Source organism: Heloderma suspectum, chromosome 8, assembly GCF_057233095.1.
Source record: "Heloderma suspectum isolate Gila_16-S chromosome 8, 16-S_ref, whole genome shotgun sequence".
Taxonomy (NCBI): Eukaryota; Metazoa; Chordata; class Lepidosauria; order Squamata; family Helodermatidae; genus Heloderma; species Heloderma suspectum.
The window spans coordinates 24,000,499-24,018,656 of record NC_139465.1 but is presented as its reverse complement, the minus strand read 5'-3'; the positions used below and the strand labels follow the sequence as shown (position 1 = coordinate 24,018,656).

General features: G+C 46.4%; 1 protein-coding gene across 1 annotated transcript in view; it reads left to right on the top strand.

The window, feature by feature from the left end:
- Positions 1-18,158, top strand: part of RHPN2 (rhophilin Rho GTPase binding protein 2) — a 59,521-nt gene that overhangs the window by 23,137 nt on the left and 18,226 nt on the right. The window contains exons 4-8 of the mRNA XM_084813105.1: positions 626-701; positions 4,569-4,646; positions 5,900-6,024; positions 7,838-8,004; positions 15,386-15,573. Of these exons, the coding sequence (XP_084669231.1) occupies positions 626-701; positions 4,569-4,646; positions 5,900-6,024; positions 7,838-8,004; positions 15,386-15,573 (634 nt within the window). The remainder of the gene's footprint in view (positions 1-625; positions 702-4,568; positions 4,647-5,899; positions 6,025-7,837; positions 8,005-15,385; positions 15,574-18,158) is intronic.

The window sequence follows — 18,158 nt, the reverse complement described above, 5'->3', positions numbered from 1 at the left end:
AATTTGGCCCTTGGGATGAAAGAGGTTCCACACCCCTGCTCTAGGGTGTGTAAAATGCTGCTCTCCCACCCTCACACTTCTTCAGGCCTTGGGGAAGAGGTCAAAATGGGTCCAATCAGGGAAGTATGAATGAAAACACTGATGGTGTGGAGCACATAACTGCTACATAATTAACGTAGTAACTATGTAGTAACTATACAGCACATAGCTAAACTATGGAATTCGCTATCACAGGATGTCTTGATGGGCACCAATTCGGATAGCTTTAAAGGGGGGTTGGACAAATTCCTGAAGGAAAGGCTATCAATGGATACTGGTCTTGATGGGTATATGCTACCTCCAGTAGCAGAGGCAGCAAGCCTATGTATGCCAGTTGCTGTGGAACATGGGCGGGAGGGTGTGGGTGCGCTCATGCCCTGCTTGTGAGTTCCTGGTCGACAGCTGGTTGGCCACTGTGTGAACAGAATGCTGGACTAGATGGACCCTTGGTCTGATCCAGCATGGCTCTTCTTCTGTTCTTATGGTATATAGAAGTACATCAGGCAACAAATCTTCCATACAGATATGTGGATCAAAAGAAAAGATGCTAGTGGATTAATGCTGTTAATTTCTTCTTTTAATACAGGGAGGCTTTTAGCATTCCTCTGATACCACTTGGCCTGAAAGAGACCAAAGATGTTGACTTTGCCGTCCCTCTGAAGGTAGATTTAAAGAAGCAACTCTAAAGAAATATTTTAAACTGCTTTTAAAAAAAAAGGTGTATATTGCAGATGTTGGGATGATATGCACATTCAAAGTCTTTCCTAAATATTTGTGTGGTCCTAGGAAGATTATTCAAGAGTATGATTTACGAATGACAAAAGTTGATTTAGGGTCGTGATAAAACCTTGAGTTACCAGTGGATTTCATCATGTTGCATCGTTTTTTGAGAAAAATCTTGTGAAGTCATCACTTCCACCTGCAGTGCCCGCTCCAGGTTTTTGTGGGCCTTCAGGCAAGACACCCTCAATGGGCCCCCTCCCTCACTGGGTCCATCTTCTCATCGCCAATGTCTGCTGCTGTTGCTCCTCATCCTCGTTCTCATCGTTGCTACCACGTACTTGCTCGACAGATAAAGAGACAGTGAACATGTAGTCAGTGGCATTTGCTGCTCCTCCTTCTCACTGCCTCTGTTGCCTGGGCCAGAGCAAGAGGCAGGTTGAAATGGTGAAGAGGAGAAGCAAGTCCAGCAGTCTCTTCATTAGACAGCGCCCAGTCGTGCCTACCTTTGACACCAACTCTGTCCACCTGGATGGTTTTCTAGCTCTCTTGGTTAAGGGAAAAGTATTTAAAAACCATTGCAGGCATTCAGTTCCCAAGAGCAGATTAAGAATACTGATACTGGAGGTAGAATATAGCCATCAGGACTAGTAGCCATTGATAGTCTTAGGTTTCATGAATTAGGCTAATCCCCTTTTAAAGCCATCCAAGAAGACGGCCATCACTATATCTTGTGGTAGAAAATTCCACTGTTTAACTAGGTGCTGTGTGAAGAAGTCCTTCCTTTTATCAGTCTTGAATCTCCCACTGATCAGCTTCATAGGTGACCTCATTGGGTTCCAGCATTATATGAGAACGAGAAAAATGTTTCCCTATCCACTTCCTCCACACTATGCATAACCTTGTGCACCTCTATAATGTCTCCCCTTACCCACCTTTTTCTGTAAGCTAAACAGTTCCTCATAGGGGAATTGCTTCAGACCCTTGATCATTGCTATGAGAAAGAAGGATTAGAGCATGTCCGCATTTTCATCTGTGAAACATTGGAGGTTATGGTAGTCCTGGATCATAAGCTAGATCATGTAATAATTGTGCGACAGGTGGCTACCAGGGAAAGAGCCTTCTCTGTAGCAGCCCCTGTCCATGCAATGCCTTTCCCAGGGAGATCTGACTGGCATGTTCCCTTTATATGTGTAGGTTAAGACGTTCCTCTTCCAGCAGGCATTTAAGGAGCAAACCTATGTGTGTTTAGACAGAAAAAATGCCTACAGCTCCCAACATTCCCCAGCCAGCATGGCTTTTTTTGTACATATTGAAAAAATTGATTTCTGCAACAAAAGGATTTTTTTTTCTGTTTCAACATGTAGAGGATTGCACCCTTAATCTTTAATCTGTTGCTGTGATTATTAACTTTACTATTGTACCTTTTCATATGTTGATATTTTCATTGTTACATTTATTGATTTGGCTTTTTTATGATAGTCAACTGCCCATGTGGACATCTGCCAGTTGGGCAGTATATAAATTTAATAAATAAACAAGCACCCCAGAGTCTTGAGTTGTCCAAGGCTAATCTTGTGATCTGTAGTTTTAGTAAGTTATGGAGTGGTTTCATTGGCTTTCCTGCCAAGATTGTTGTGAGGTTTTATAGTTCTATTTTTCAAGATTGTTGTGCTGATATGCTTTCTGTGTATTGCCTAGATCCACTGAATTTGGGGGGTATAAAAATTTCTCCTCTGTCCAGAATAATTCCCATACATCTTTATGTGCCAATCCAAAATGAGACAGAAGAAGTCTTCATTTGAAAGTTTGTTAGAAGTAAAACAGCAAGCAAATATCAATAGAGTTCGGAAGAGAGAGCAGACTTTGGCTCAGATAGCTGATTCTAATTTTTAGTACAAATCCTACGAAGAAATATAGAAAGCTGCCTGATACTGGGTCAGGCCATTGTTCCATCTAACCCAGTGTTGTTGACACTGACTGGCAGCAATAGCTCTCCAGGGTTTCAGGCAGGAATTTTTCCAGCCCTGCCTGGAGATGCCGGGGATCAAACCTGGGACCTTCTGCATGCAAGGCAGGGGCTCTGCCACCGAGCTACGACCCCTTTCCTAATTACAGCCCCTCTCCTTTTGTTCCAAGAGTAGTTTCTGTGCATTTCATAAAACACATGATGACCCCCTCCCTTTTTTTTTTTTTTTTAGAGGCGGTTGTTAAGAGTCTGTCTGGTGCAGTAGAAACCTGTGCAAATATTTACACCATGAATGAGATCAGATGCTGTTTTTCCCCCCTTGGCCCATTCTCTCTCTCTCTCTCTCCCCCCCCCCCGCCCCTTATTCCCATTTTGTCCTCACCCACAGCAATGCTGGACACACCTGTCCTCTAGGCTTTATTTTGTTGAATTTCTCCATCACTAAAATCAGATGATGTTGTTGTTTTTTAATCAGATGTCCATAGTCCATGTCAGTTACATTTTTGTGCCCTGAATTGGATGATGAAATAGATTGGTACTTGGAAATCCAGTCTTTGCCAGAGGGCAAGGGAATGTCAGAGTTGGGCAACAAATACTTCATGAAGCAGCTAGATAACCCTGCCAACAACACTCCCACAATTCAACGTCTGGTTGCCCCTTTTCAGCTGGCCAGTTATGGACATTCCGTCCATTTAGTGTTGGAGGAACAAAACAAACAGGATATAAAGGAAGTTCTTGCAAATGCAGTATAATCAAGAGCAGGGATAGGAGATCTCCAGTCTTTGGGCCAATTTGACCCAACAAGCTGGCCCATCCATCTCAGGAGGCCTCAGGTGAGGCCTTTCCCAGAAGCCCCATTTCCTGAAGGCTAGCAGGAAGAGAAATCCCACTGTTATCTCTGGTCAGTGATTATCATAGGTGGGGATGATAGGAGTTGTAGTCCAACACATCTGGAGGACACCAGGGTGGGAAAGGCTATTGTTAGCATCTGCTTCAGCTTTCAGAGCAAGTGTAACAAAAAATAAAAATCCAGAAACTATTATTTTTATCCCACCTTTCTTCCGTCATGGAACTCAAGCTGGCTACATGCGGTTCCCAGGTGGTCTCCCCTCCAATCCCTGGCCAGACCCAGAACCTGCTTAGCTTCAGCAAGGTGGCTGCCTCATGTGCCTTCAGCCCAGCATGTGCCTCCAGACCAATATGTGCTATATTAAGAGTGACTCTTAGGGGTGATATTGCTGGGAGAGAGATGGGGGTGTGGAATGGGGGAAGTCCTCCCCACATACCTAGATAGCATTATTTGGGTGTTTATTTGGTACCGCCTCTTAGAATGTGCCACTGGGATTGTCTGACAAATAGAAGCTGGATAAGTCCCAGTTCCCCGGTCAAGGTTTAACGTTATGACCTGACACCCAGTAAGGCGAGGGGCTTTTTTCATGATTGGATGAGGATTCAGGCTTCACAGAGTTGGGGGCTGCCCATTCTAAGGTTAGGTATCTCATGACTACAGAGGTAACTACTCAAGTGAGGCCCCTTCCATTCTTGTTGATGTTTTTTAAAAAAAACATAGGGAGCTGCCTCATACGGGGTCAGACTGCCGGTTTATGTAGCCCAGTAATGTTGACAGTGACTGGCAGCAGCTCTCCAGGGTTCCAGGCAGGAGTGTTTTTTTTCCATCCCTACCTGGAGATGCTGGCGATTGAACCTGGGACCCTCTGCATGCAAAGCAGGTGTTCTACCACTGAGCTATGCCCCCTCCCTTGAGTGGCTGTGGTGAAGAAATCCAGGGTTTGGCCTATACCATTGAAATCTCTTCAGCATGCCTTTTAATTGTTTTCAGGACTTTATTCTGGAACACTACAGTGAAGACGGTTCTGAATATGAAAATGAAATTGCTGATCTTATGGATTTACGACAAGTAAGTTGGGCCTACTTAGGAAATACTGTACTTGGCTTTCAATTTCAGTGTAATCCTGCACGCCAGGAAACGTTTCAAAGACTATTTAGATAGGCCTAGATCCTAGAGCTTGTGTGGTGTAGTGGATAAAGCATTCGGACTTGGACTGCAGTGGCCCCATTCAGCCTCAAAGCCCACTGGGTAGCCTAGGGGCCAGCGGAGGTTAGTGACTCCGACGTCAGTAGGGCCGGGAATCCGCTCCAGGTTTCAGTCAGAACTTTGAAGGAGCTATCCAAGCACCTTTAGCTCCTTTATAGCCCCTTTAAAGTTCTGGCTGGTTCTGACTGAAACCCAGAGTGGATTCACTGGCCTGCTGAGATCAGAGCCACCAGCCTTCACTGCTGGGGCCAGTTGCATCGCATCGCTCAACTACCTCACGAGATGGTTTATGAGAGATCCTCGAATCCTACCGGGAATCCTTATTTTATCTTGTCAGCCTATCTTGATTCAAAGAGTTGATGGGAGGATAAAATGGCATTAAGGACGTTAGGGTTCACGTTGAGCCTGTGGAACACAACGGGCAAATAAACACAACTATGTAAATATAGTGCTTATGCCGGTGGAGGTGGCCTCATATTCTAAATAAATAAACCCCACACAGAGGATGCAAGCCAACTGAATGCGTGTTCTGCATTGCAAGCTCAGCTCATGCACTGACTTGTAGATCGTCTTTGCATAGTGGTGGAAAGGACACGCGCTGCACCCCCAACGTAGATAAGGTAACATCTGACTTTATTTTATTTAATGTTACTTTCAGTCAGCTTTTAAGGGTGGAACCCTCTCAAAGTGGCATGTAAGATAAAAGAACCAATACAAGATTTAAAAACACACACACACATTCCATAAAAACAGTGCTTATAATTGAAACCTGCAGCCCAGAAATGAACAGAAGGCCAGTGAAAATAGGTGGCTGTTCAGAGCTTTCCTGAAGACCTGCAAAGATGTGGTCTGATGAACCCCCAGTGGAAGCTCATTCAGGAGGCATGGGGCTACTATCGAAAAGGCCCTCTCCCTTGCACTCGTCAGCCTAACTGCTCTTAGCAGCAGGCAAGTGTGAAGGGCCTCTGTTGATGTCGTCAGAATGTAGGAAGCCTGGTAAAGGTGGAGCTTTCAGAATATAGGATCATCATAGACTTCATGAGGAAGGCCATGTGTGCAGTAATTTTATGTGGACATGTTATGTCGTGGCTAATGTATGTTTTATGTATTCAAAGGCCTGCCGTACACCCAGCAGAGATGAATCTGGAGTTGAGATGTTGCTAAGCTATTTTGTTCAGCTTGGCTTTGTAGAGAACCGATTTTTTTCACCTAGCAGACACCTGGGGATTTTATTTACCTGGTAAGTTTTTTCTTTAAGAAAGGAAAGAAAGAGCATTGTAACAGTCACTTCTCATGCAGTGGAAGCACAACTTCGTGTGGTAGGCTTGAAACTTCACACAGCAGATTGCCACCTGATGTTTCTAAAGGAAAAATGCGAAGCCTGACATTGGGCCAAAAAAGCTCTTAGGGGTCCAGTCGAGCATTGCAAAGGGGCATGCTGCGTTGAAGAGAGCAAGAAGAAATGTGCTTTCCACTTCACAAAGCTCAGTAATTAACGTGTGTTACATGCACCCCAGATTGTTATGTGCTTCTTTGTCGAAGCACAGAAGAATCCACTAACTCAGTTGAGACAAATATCATGTTGATCAAACTCTTCGCATCTAAGAGGTTGGGAGCAGGCCTCAAGATTGTGCACTCCTTTTTCCCCAGTCCCCTTCCCTTTTTTCTTCTCCTGGGTGCAAACTCCCCCCTTAACTGTGTGAGAAGCATTATGTCAGCATCTATGTTAATAACCATGGTTGTGACTAACCGGGGTTCCTTGTCAACAAGTATTTGAAATGAGGTCCAAACAAGACTGTAGATCTCATTAACCTGGAGGTAATGACCTGATCTGCATGTAACGACAACCCATTGAGTACACAACCCGGGGATTGTCATGCATGCGCGGGAGATAGTGGACATGCTGCCTCCCGTGGGTGCACCACGTCTGCTTTTACTCAGCAACCCATGATCAGCTCCTTTGTAGGTTGCTGAGCATGACATTTAGGGTGTAAACAGCCCAGTGGTTAACCCAACAACAAACCATGGGTTACCTGCTAGGTTGTTTAGCCCCTAAACAACCCAGCTTTCTGGGTTCAGATGTCATGCTCATCAACCTACAAAGGAGCTGATGGTGGGTTGCTGAGTAAAAGCGGAAGTGGCATGCATGGTGTAGGCAGCACACTCGCTCTCTCCCACTCATCCCCAACAGCCCATGGGTTGTTTAACCCATGGGCTGTCATTACATGTGAACAGGGCCAATGTGGCTTCAAAGGGGGAATTCTCACCTGAGAGGAGAGGAAACAGACTACAGGGGAGGGAGTATGCAATCCTGGGGCCTTCTCCCAGTCCCCTAAATGAAGAGATTGGTCAATATTACACCTGTACTGGCCCACTGTATTTAACATAGAAGTGGTTCAGATGTAACATCAAACCATGTTTTTCAACAAGCCATGGTTTGATGTTATGTCTGAACCATCTCTGTGTTAAGTACAGTGGGTAGTTTGCTGTGATGTCTGTACTGACTCCACCCAACAAATCCTGGTTTGCAAGTGGCTGCCAAACCAGGATCTGAAAGCACTATTGGAAGCTAGTTTGTAAATCATGGTTTGGGCTAACAGTGGTTCGGTTATGGATCCAAACTGCATGTGCCCAATCTCGTCTGATCTCGGAAGCTAAGCAGGGTCAGCCCTGGTTAGTACTTGGATGGGAGACCACCTGGGAATCAGGCCTCCTGCACTGATCAGGGGGTCGGACTCGATGGTCTTGTAGGCTCCTTCCAACCCTATGGTTATGTGAACGGTGGTTTGGGATATTGCTCTGCTTATGGAGGCAATAATTTGGGATGGCATCCAGGGATTGTGAGGAAAGGAAGACGGAAACCACATAAAATGTGGCACAGTTTGTGTACATTTTGAACACAAATTGTGGATTGGAGTCTAAACTGTGGTTAGTAGAGAAACTACGGTTTGTTGTCATGTCAGAACCAACCTGTAATGTAAAATATTCTGCTTTCCTGTATTTCCTAGTCTTCGGTTCATTAACTTGTATTTCTCCTTTTGTTTTTAATAAAGGTATGACTCCTTGACGGGTGTCCCTGTCTGCCAGAAGAACTTGTTGCTTGAAAAAGCCAGTATTTTATTTAATATTGGAGCTCTCTACACACAGATTGGTACAAGGTGCAATCGGCAGACCCAGGCTGGGCTTCAAAAGGCAATCGATGCTTTTCAGAGAGCTGCAGGTAGGAAAGACCTGTGTGTTATTGCCTGAAAAAGCTCAGGAGAGTTGCTTAATCCAACTGCTTCTGTTTCTCTTGCTTGTCTCTGTTCCATAGAGCCACATATGTTTCACATGAGCTTCTTAGTTTAATTTCACAGGCTTTGGACTCTCAAGAGAGGCAGAATTAAAGCCAAAAGGGTTGTTAACAAGATCTGGTACAGATTAAAAATTAAAACATTCCGTTTCAAATTTAGGTTTCATTTCCCCCCCAAATCTAGGGTTGCACCTGCATTTAGTCAAGACAAAGTGAATATTGTGGTTAATGATTAGTGAGCTGTGGTCTGAAGGCGTAGGTGACTTTCGTCCATTATTAACCGTTTTTCTGTCCTCACAATGTTGGTCTTTTTTTCCTTTCTTTTTGCTCTATTTGTAACTCCAGTGACATTGTGTCCAGTGGTCTATATAATTTATTGCAGCGTATGTTCCAAAGCCATCCACATTTTTAATCCTTTCCACCCTAAATGCAATACTATACTATTAAAGAGAGCAATTCTGTGGTCCCTGGGCGAGTGTCCCAGGGATCATATGATGGCTCGGGAAACCCCTCCGAGGTTGGAGACAGTGCTCCGACCTCAGAAGGGAGAGTTGGTGATCCGACCCCAAATCCCTCCCCATCGCAGCCAGTGCAGAAAGAACCATGCCGGCTGCTTCTCCAAGGTCAGAAAAGTGACCTCAGAGGCAGAGGAATGGGACAAGGTGGTGGGTGGGGAGAGGAGGAGACTGGAGAGGCCAGGATACAAGATATCCTGAGACTCCTCCAGCCTCGTTCCCTCCCTTTTCAAAGCACCCTTGTTAGATGGGCTGAAAAGCCTGTCTAAAAAAAAATACAGGAGATCAGAGGGCAGGGAGGCAAAGGGAGGCCCTGCCAGTTTCAGTCCGGCAGGGCACATGAAGCTTGGAAGCCCCTGAGTCCTGGGGCCTCGGAGTGGCGAGGGCGCAGTTGTTGCCTATTCTCTGGAGCAACCAGATTCTGGCAAGAAATCATATTCAGGGATCTGTGGGTATTCCACAATTCTGTGTATGTTCAGAGCATCTGGAAAATCTCAGCTTCTGTTTTATGAAAACAAGTGTCTAGTTATTATGAAGATAAGCTTAAAAATGTGTGGAGAACACATGTTAAAACCTTGGAAAACAGAGGAGAGTGGGTGATGAGCTGAATTTCTTCAGTTCTGATGTAGCTCCTTGGCATTTTCGAAACAAATCAATGCAAAGTAGGTAGATTTTTCACATCATTCCCTTTATTTCCAATGTTCAGGTTGTGAGTGCCGTTGCTTATATAGCCAGAGTAGCACCACCCATGTGCAACAAGGAGGCATTCTCAGGACTGGGGGAACCCCGAGGTCTGTACAAAAAAATCTTTAGAAAAATAAAACCTGAGTGAGGGGGGAATCCTCCAAAACAATAGCGTGTGCTCAGTGGCCATTGGGGGAGGGCAAAAGGAACAGAGGGGCTGGAATCTTGAACTCCACACTGCAACATTTTGTTGCAGACCCCACTTGTAATTGCCTAATTTTCATAACTTGGACTGGTCACGGAATCCAGGTTTTTCGTGGTGCAGAACTCCGGCTTCTTAAAAAATGTGAAAGGACACACTAGACTCGGCTGTGATAACTCTACAGTGTGTGTCCGCATCACTGCCTAAACCTGACTGCTTAAAAGATGTGTTTCAATCTTCCTTTCCCATGGAGTTCTCTTTGCTGTGCCTGTACACGGCTGCAAAGTGCCACACAATGCAGTATCATCCACATAGTTATCATATTGTCCACGTAGTTCTTTGTGGACGGAGTGAAGATTGTTGCTATGGCTTTCACCTGTAAACACAACCCTGCGCATACAGAGAGAGTCAGACTTCATGACTGAAGTACATGCATAACTGAGATGTGCTTTTGTGGGCCTTTTGAGTGATAAGTATATGGATCTGTTAAGAAATGGAGGGTTTGGCAGAGTTTTATCTGACGTTCACAGATTTTTTTCCTCAGAAACTGAGGATAACTTTTGCCCAGAAATGTTGTTATGGTGGCTTTTTAATCCATTGAAGTGTGTAGAAGTTAGAGAGCCAGTATGGGGTAGTGGTTAGAGTGCTGGACTGGGACCGGGGGGAGACCTGAGTTCAGGTTCCTACTTGGCCATGAAACTCACTGGGTGACCTCGGGCCAGTCACTGGGGCTGTTCACATGACATGACAGCTCCCTGTGGGTTATTTAACCCATGGTGAGGCCATGGCACGTGCGGGGTACATGTGGCAGCCCTTTTGAGTATGCAACTCCTGCTCGGGGGTTGTCATGCTGTGTGAACCCAGCGAGCATGGGTTATGCGAGGATTGAACAGCGCTTGCATAACCAATGATCTGTTTTAGGGTTATATGGAGGTTGTTTAACCCTCGGATAACCCACGCTCGCCAGGTTTGCACAACATGACAATCCCTGAGTGGGAGTTGGATATGTAACTTGGCGCACATGGGCGCCGCGGCTCATTGTGGGTTAAATAACCCATGACAAGCCTCACTGTGTCATTCGAACCCAGTCCCTGACTCTCAGCCTAACCTACCTCATAGGGTTGTTGTAAAGATGAAACGGAGAGGAGGAGGATCATGTACGCCGCCTTGGGTTCCTTGGAGGAAAAAGTGGGATATAAATGAAACAAACAAATAAATATTAAAGTAAAAGACAATAGACATTCTAATAATAAGGGACTGCCCCAGGACTGCTTTTCATATAACAGTGAAAGTAATTTAAAAGCCACAAATGTTGCCTCCAAATGTTGCTTAACGCGTTCGGAGGAGGGGCGACTCGCAGCGCTGGACAATGCAGCGTTCCGTTTTCAGTAATATTGGGCAATTAAAACTTGCTGGGAAAACTTGACTGACCAGTTTTGGGTGCGATGCATTTTTCAAGATTAGATTTCAGCACTGGCAAGTGTTGTGGAGTGTTTATGCTACAGCAAATGTTTGTTTTTAATTTTTCAAAAAGATAGTTTCGTTTGGAACTGAATGTCGCCTGACTTGGTTCTTCTGCCAGTCACGCCGTTCCGCCACGCTGGCTGTTCTGGCACAGCCCTGTTTGAGCTTCAGGCTTCCTTCTGGGCGGTTTTCTTAACCCGTTTGCACAGCTGCTCAAGGGCTTTCTCTTCCTCCTCGGACTCCCAAATGTCCCCTCCTCTTTTCTTCTCATAATAATTTCATTTCCAACTGCTATGCCATTGTTACATTACTGTTCAGTCGTTCAGTCGTGTCTGACTCTTCGTGACCCCATGGACCACAACACGCCAGGCCTTCCTGTCCTCCGCTCTCTCCTGGAGTGTGCTCAAGTTCATGTTCATTGCATTGGTTATTACATTATAATTTTAATCCCAGCCTTCCTCAGGTTGCTTATGGTGACGTAAGTGAAAGGCTGTAGCTCTGGGGGAAGGGCCGTACCTCAATGGTAGAGCCCCTGCTTTGCATGCAGAAGGTCCCAGGTTCAATCCCCAGCATCTCCAGGTAGGGCTAGGAAAGAACCCTGCCTGAAACCCTGGAGAGCCGCTGCCAGTCAGTGTAAACAACACTGGGGTAGATGGGCCAATGGTCTGACTCAGCATAAGGCAGTTTCCTAGGTTCCACTGCCCCCATTTTATCCTCACAACCACTCTGTGAGGGAGACTAGGCTGAGAGAGTGTGACAGGCCCAAGGTCACCCAGCAAGCTTTGTGGCAGAGCAAGGATTTGAAGCTGGCTCCCCTTGGTCCTAGTCCAACCTTCCTCCACCTGGTTCCCCTCCAGGTCTTTTGGACTACAACTCCCAGCATTCTTGACCATTGTCCATGCTGGCTGGGGCTGATGGGAGTTGTTCAAAGCTAGGGAAGGCTGCCCTACTCCAACACTTTAACCACTCTACCACACTGGCTCTCCATTAAGTGAGGAGTGTGAGTGAGTGTGTGTGTGTGTGTGTACACCATCCAACCTGATGCTCCCCAGATGTGTTGGACCATAGCTCCCATGAGCCCCAGCCAGCATGGCCAATGAAGATAATGGGAGTTGTAGTCTAACACACCTGGAGGGCACCAGGTTGAAAAGGCTGATGTAAACATCAGATTAGGAGTGTTTCGTGCACCGTGGATACAGTTAGCGAACAAGAGGCGGCCTGTGGCAAACCGGTTTTGTGGGATCTGTTCCAGCTTCTTCCTTCTGATGAAGTGGACAAGGTGCTTTCATCGGTACGGCCGACCACCTGCTTACTTGATCCTTGCCCACCTTGGCTCATTATGAGCTGCAGAGAGAGGCTGGGTGAGGGGATCAGGGTGGTGGTAAACGCCTCCCTTGAGGAGGGAGTGATGCCATCAGCCCTCAAGGAGGCAGTGATAAGACCGCTTTTAAAGAAGCCCTCCTTGGATCCCCAAGTTTTGAACAACTTTCGCCCAGTCTCAAATCTACCATTTTTGGGCAAGATCATTGAGCGGGTGGTGGCGATGCAGTTGAAGGCACACTTGAAAGAAGCCGATTATCTAGATCCATTTCAGTTGGGCTTCAGGCTTGGGCATGGGACAGAAACGGCCTTGGTCGCTTTGGTGGATGATATGAGGAGGGCTTTGGATAGGGGTGAATGCTCCTTCCTTGTTCTCCTCGACCTCTCAGCGGCTTTTGATACCATTGACCACAGTATCCTCCTGGACCGCCTGGAGGGGTTGGGCATTGGAGACACCATATTACGGTGATTCTGGTTCTTCCTCTCCAGCAGGTACCACTGGGAAAGGAGGTGTTGGACCCGTGGCCACGCACGTGTGGGGTGTCACAGGGTTCCATCCTCTCCCCGATGCTATTTAACATCTATGTGAAGCCGCTGGGGGCTATCATCAGGAGGTTTGGGGTGCTGTGTCATCAATATGCGGATGACACACAGCTCTACCTCTCATTCAAATCTTCACCAGGGTTGGCCGTGGAATCCCTGTCTAAATGTCTGGAGACGATGAGTGGCTGGATGGGGAGGAATAAGCTGAAGCTGAACCCTGACAAGACCAAGGTACTTTTGGTGGGAGACAAGAGGAGGCTGGGGGATGCTGACCTGGTGTTGAATGGGGTACGGCTACCCTTGAAAGACCAGGTCCGCAGCCTGGGGGTCATTTTGGACTCCCAGCTGTCCATGGAGGCTCAGGTGTCAGCGGTGATCCGGACAGCGCTGTATCAACTCCATCTGATACGGTGGCTGCGCCCCTACCTTCCCGACCATCTGATCCCATAGGTAGTACATGCCCTGGTCTCCTCTCGTCTAGACTACTGTAATGCGCTCTACATGGGGTTACCCTCGAAGACGGTTCAGAAGCTGCAGCTGGTGCAGAACGTGGCGGCTTGCCTGATTAAAGGCATCGCTCCAGTGCTGAAGGAGTTGCACTAGTTACCAGTTGTTTTCCGGGCCAAATTCAAGGTGTTGGTTTTGGCCTTTAAAACCCTATATGGTTCCAGCCCAGCCTATCTCAAGGAGCCCCTCCAGCAACACCAGACAGGCCGCTTAACAAGATCAGCCTTGGATGGCCTTCTCTCTGTCCCATCAGCCAGGACAGCTAGGCTGGTGAGGACGAGGGAGAGGGCCTTCTCTGTGGTGTCCCCCACTCTGTGGAACTCCCTCCTTAGGGAACTCCGCCATGCCCTTCTTTAATGAGCTTCCGCCACACACTGAAAACTTGGTTATTCAGGCAGGTGTTTCGGGTGGGTTAGGGTATTTTTAAATAATGTTTTAATGTATAATTTTACTGTTTTAAATTGTACCGTTGTACATTGCCCTGAGTGACCAGGTGACTGGCCAGATGAGAGATTAAGAAATTTAATTAATTAATTAATTGATATATAAATAAATAGGAAAGTTTTTATGGGCTTTCTGATGGAGAACCTGGTGGACGTTTTCCAAATCACAATAATTTTAGCTTTCCTATGCTCATCTCAGCAGTACCCCCAGCTGTGTTTTCAACCCCCCTTGAGTTTGATGACTGCAAGAGCTGCCAAGTGTTAGAATTCCTATAAAACAAAACGATGCACACTGGAGGCAGGATGGTTGTTGTTTTTCCCCAGTGATCTTTCAACTTGGAGTATGGTGGATTTGAACATGGTTTGGGGTTTCCTGCTGCTTTGGAAATAAGAAATAAATTGTGTCCTGTGCACACGCACCTCTGCATTGCATGCTTGTGTTTAACTAGCTAAGATCATACATCAGGGCCAGATATGATATCAGAGATCTGTGATTGGATTTCCTGGTGTGTGTGTGTGTGTGTGTGTGTGTGTGTGTGTGTGTGTGTGACTGTATGTATATAATTTATTTACTTTAAAGCAGCTGGAGAGGGGTGGTGGTGTTAATTTTCCCAATCTAAACCGTTTCCTCCTCTCCTATCCCCCACGGTTACTGCTATTAATCCCACTGGTGAAAAAAAGCTACGTGTCCTTGTATTGTGCCAGTCTTTTCCCACCCCCCGGGTCTAAATTAACAGTCTGGACCGGGGGGGGGGGGCGGTCAACAGGGTAAAGGTGTGTGTGGGGGAAAGGGCTCAGCACCCCCTCTCCCAGTGCAGTTGCTTTGAGCAGAATTGGAGTCACTGCAGCTGTTTTCAAGTTGTTCATTTTTTTTAAATCAGGAGATCCAGACATACCTCTTCTGCATCACATCTGCTTTGGCCTAAGATATTTCTTATTAAAATGTATCCAATTGCATAAGACTAAATAATAAAGACATATTGCTGGAGGATGGGGAGGAGAATATTTTGGGACACAACCTTTAGCATTGTTTGTTTAGTTACTCATTTGCTGCTTGTTTAGATTTCCAGTTTTCATCTTTAGAAACAAAGAGTGTATATGTACAAAGAGTTTTGTACACCTTATTTGATATATGTATAACAATTTCATAATACTGAGGTTATTTAAATTCATCAACATGCTATTAAGAGAGTTTACATTTTGATCAGGAAACAATTGGATAGCTAATTTAACATTTCTTCTCTCCTTCCCTTCCAGCTAAAGTAGTTGCAACCATGGTCTTAATTGAAACATGATACTTTGTTAACCATTAACATGGGCCATATCTGGACACTTGTATCTTGGCTTAACTAGGTGGACAAATAGCCTCATGACCCTACTTTAACCCGTGGCTTCATATCCTGGCTTGTTCTAAAACCATTAGCCATAGTTTCCCAGTTTAGACGTGACAGGAAACTATAGGTAACTAAAGACTTCCTGACTTGTTTGCTGACTTGCATGAAGGGAACACTAGACTCATTCATATCTTTGTTTAATAAGCTGAGATATGGTTGGCCAAACACTGCCATGATCCACAGTGAAAGATTGTGGTACTGACACTTTGTTCTCCCCTCCTCCCTCCCTCATTTCAGGAGTTCTCAACTATTTAAAAGAGACTTTTACTCACACTCCAAGTTACGACATGAGCCCTGCCATGTTGAGTGTGCTGGTCAAGATGATGCTTGCTCAGGCTCAGGAATGTATCTTCGAACAGATTTGCCTTCCCGGAATACGGAATGAATTCTTCACGCTTGTGAAGATGGCCCAGGAAGTTGCAAAGGTAGGCTACAACAGTCTTCGGTTTTGGTATATTAGGAACGTAGGAAGTTGCCCTTTCCCAGGACAGACTGTTCACATAGTCCAGGCGAGTCTATTTTGATCGGCAGCTCCAAGGTCTCTGTTGGAGAAGAGTCTCTCCTGTCACCTGTCACCTGATCCTTCTAACCGGAGATGCCAAGCTTGAATGTGGGACCTTCTGCATGCAAAACGTGTGCTCTGTCACCAAGCTACAGCCCCTCCAAAACCCAGTCCCTATTGGTTTGCAAATGATCGTTCTGCTATCAAAAGCGTTTTTAAAAGAGAATAAAATAAAAGAGTTTGGTTTGCACAGTGTCCTTTGAATGAGGAAACATGCAGAAAAGAAGAGAGATATTTTTCTCCCTCTCTCATAATACTAGAACCCAGGGTCATCCCATGGAGCTGATTGGTGGGAAATCCAGGACAGATAAAAGGAAGTAGTTTCCTTTGTGATCTCTATGCATCACACACATGGGCTCTGCGCCTGCGCTGAGTCTCATTCAGGAAGCTTCTATAGCTGAGGAACGTTTTTGGCGGGAACCCACCCCCACCGTCCAGTGCACATGTCCTAGGGGGTTCCCGCCCCTTCCCTCAGTTCTCTTTCGACTGCCATAGTGGATAGTCCATTTGGAGCTTCCTCTCTGTCAGTAAGAGAATTGCATTGTTTTTCCTTCTGCTGCTGCTGACATTGCATTTTTCTTGTTACTCATGTGTTCTCCCTTGTCTTCATCGCCTTTCCATCAACAAAATATTTCTTTTTCTTTTGTCGTTCATCCGTCTGTTGACCGCGGCTGCGGTGTTGCTTATGGCTGCCAAGGCACCTTTTCATAAGTGTGTCAAGTGTGGGAGCAAGTTGCCCCCCACTGACCCTCACTCCCCCTGCCTTTTTTTGTTTGGCTGAAGGCCATTTACCTGATTCCTGCTCCCTGTGCCAATCATTTACTAAACAGGTACGAAAGAACAGATCGGACCAGCTTAAGGCAGAGCTGTGGAGAAGAGCGTTACTGCCTACAGATCCAAAGAACGTGGCAGGGTCTTCTGCAAAAGACAAAGCGGGGACAACTATATCTTCATCTAAGTTGATGTCCCCTCACTCCGACTCTGGGGCGCTCCTTAGCACTCTCAGTCATGAGAAAGATCACTGAAAATGCAAAGATTCCAAAGTTGGGATCGAGTGGCCTTAAAAAGCAGAAGAAAAAGAAGGCTGCCGAAAAATCTTCCAAACCGAAGATTCTGGCACTTCCTCCTTTGCTGGATTCACCAATTCATGTGTTGTCACCAGTACCGACCGCTCCAGTCAGCAAGCCGGTGTCGATGGTGTCTGGGAGTGAAATCTTGGATTTTCTCCCTCCACTACCAGTCTCTCAGGATCAAGAGATTTCTTCATCTGAGATCATCAGTCACCAGTGAGGGATGAAGCCTCTTGTCACCGCATCCCATCTCCTCCTTGGGACCGAGAGCATCGGTTTCGTCCTGGGCTGTGTCGTTCCCCCTATGGGGATTGCTGCTTCAACTACCATTATAGGAAGAGATCAAGGTCTCCACATGGTGACTGGGAGAGGGGTTCAGAGTGGTCTTGCCCTCCATAACACCCCTGCCATTTCGAGGACTGGCGTACTCTCTGGGACCGAGAGTACTTCTTGGATCGCTCCAGATATATGGGAGCAGCTTCACCTTGGTATCTACCGCAGGCATCAGAACCTGTTTCTCATCATCCCGCGAGAGACGAGTTCCTCATGCCTCCACCCATACCACCTCATTCCTCTTCCTTGCTGTGGAGTCAGTTGGAGCCACCTAAACCAACTCAATCAGTTCCGGCGTCAGAACCACAGCCAATCCCGCCTGCAGACCCCTTGCCACGAACAGCCTCGCATCATGAATCAGCTGATGATTACCAGTCGGATTCATCTTCATACTCCTCTATCCCGCCTTCCATCCCATCTCCGGATGACATAGTGGGATCCCAGGAGGGAGCCTCTCCCCCAGAGGACATGGTCAGTTTCACTGAGAAAATCAGCCGGATGGCCCATTCTTTGGGTATTGAAGTACAGCAGCTGGAGGACCACATTCAGGACCCCATCTTTGATGCAGTCCATACCAAGTGGTTGAAACCGGTTGCAGCACCTTTCCTCCCGACCCTTCTTCACACCGTTTATCAGTCCTGGAAGGCTCGATCTTCCATGGCTCTGACATCTAAGTGACTTGAATCCCTGTATAGGGTGCAGGAAAAAGATGTGGCATTCTTGTATTTACATCCACACCCCAACTGCATTGTCACGGAATTGGCGCAGGGTCAGTCGCAGAAACCTCTTGCATCACCTGTTGACACGGAAGGGAGAAGGCTGGATCTTTTGGGTAGGGGAATGTATTCCTCTGTTGCCCTGGGGCTCCATGTGGCCAATTATCAGGTCATGGTGGCCAGATACCAGCTATTCCTGTGGGAAAAAATGGACTCCCTTTGTGCCTACCTTCCAGAGAACCAAAATGACCTCCCCAGGGACTTCCAGACTGAGGCTGTCAAGCTGTCGAGACAGCAAATTAATAGCTCTCGGAATGAGGCAGACTAGC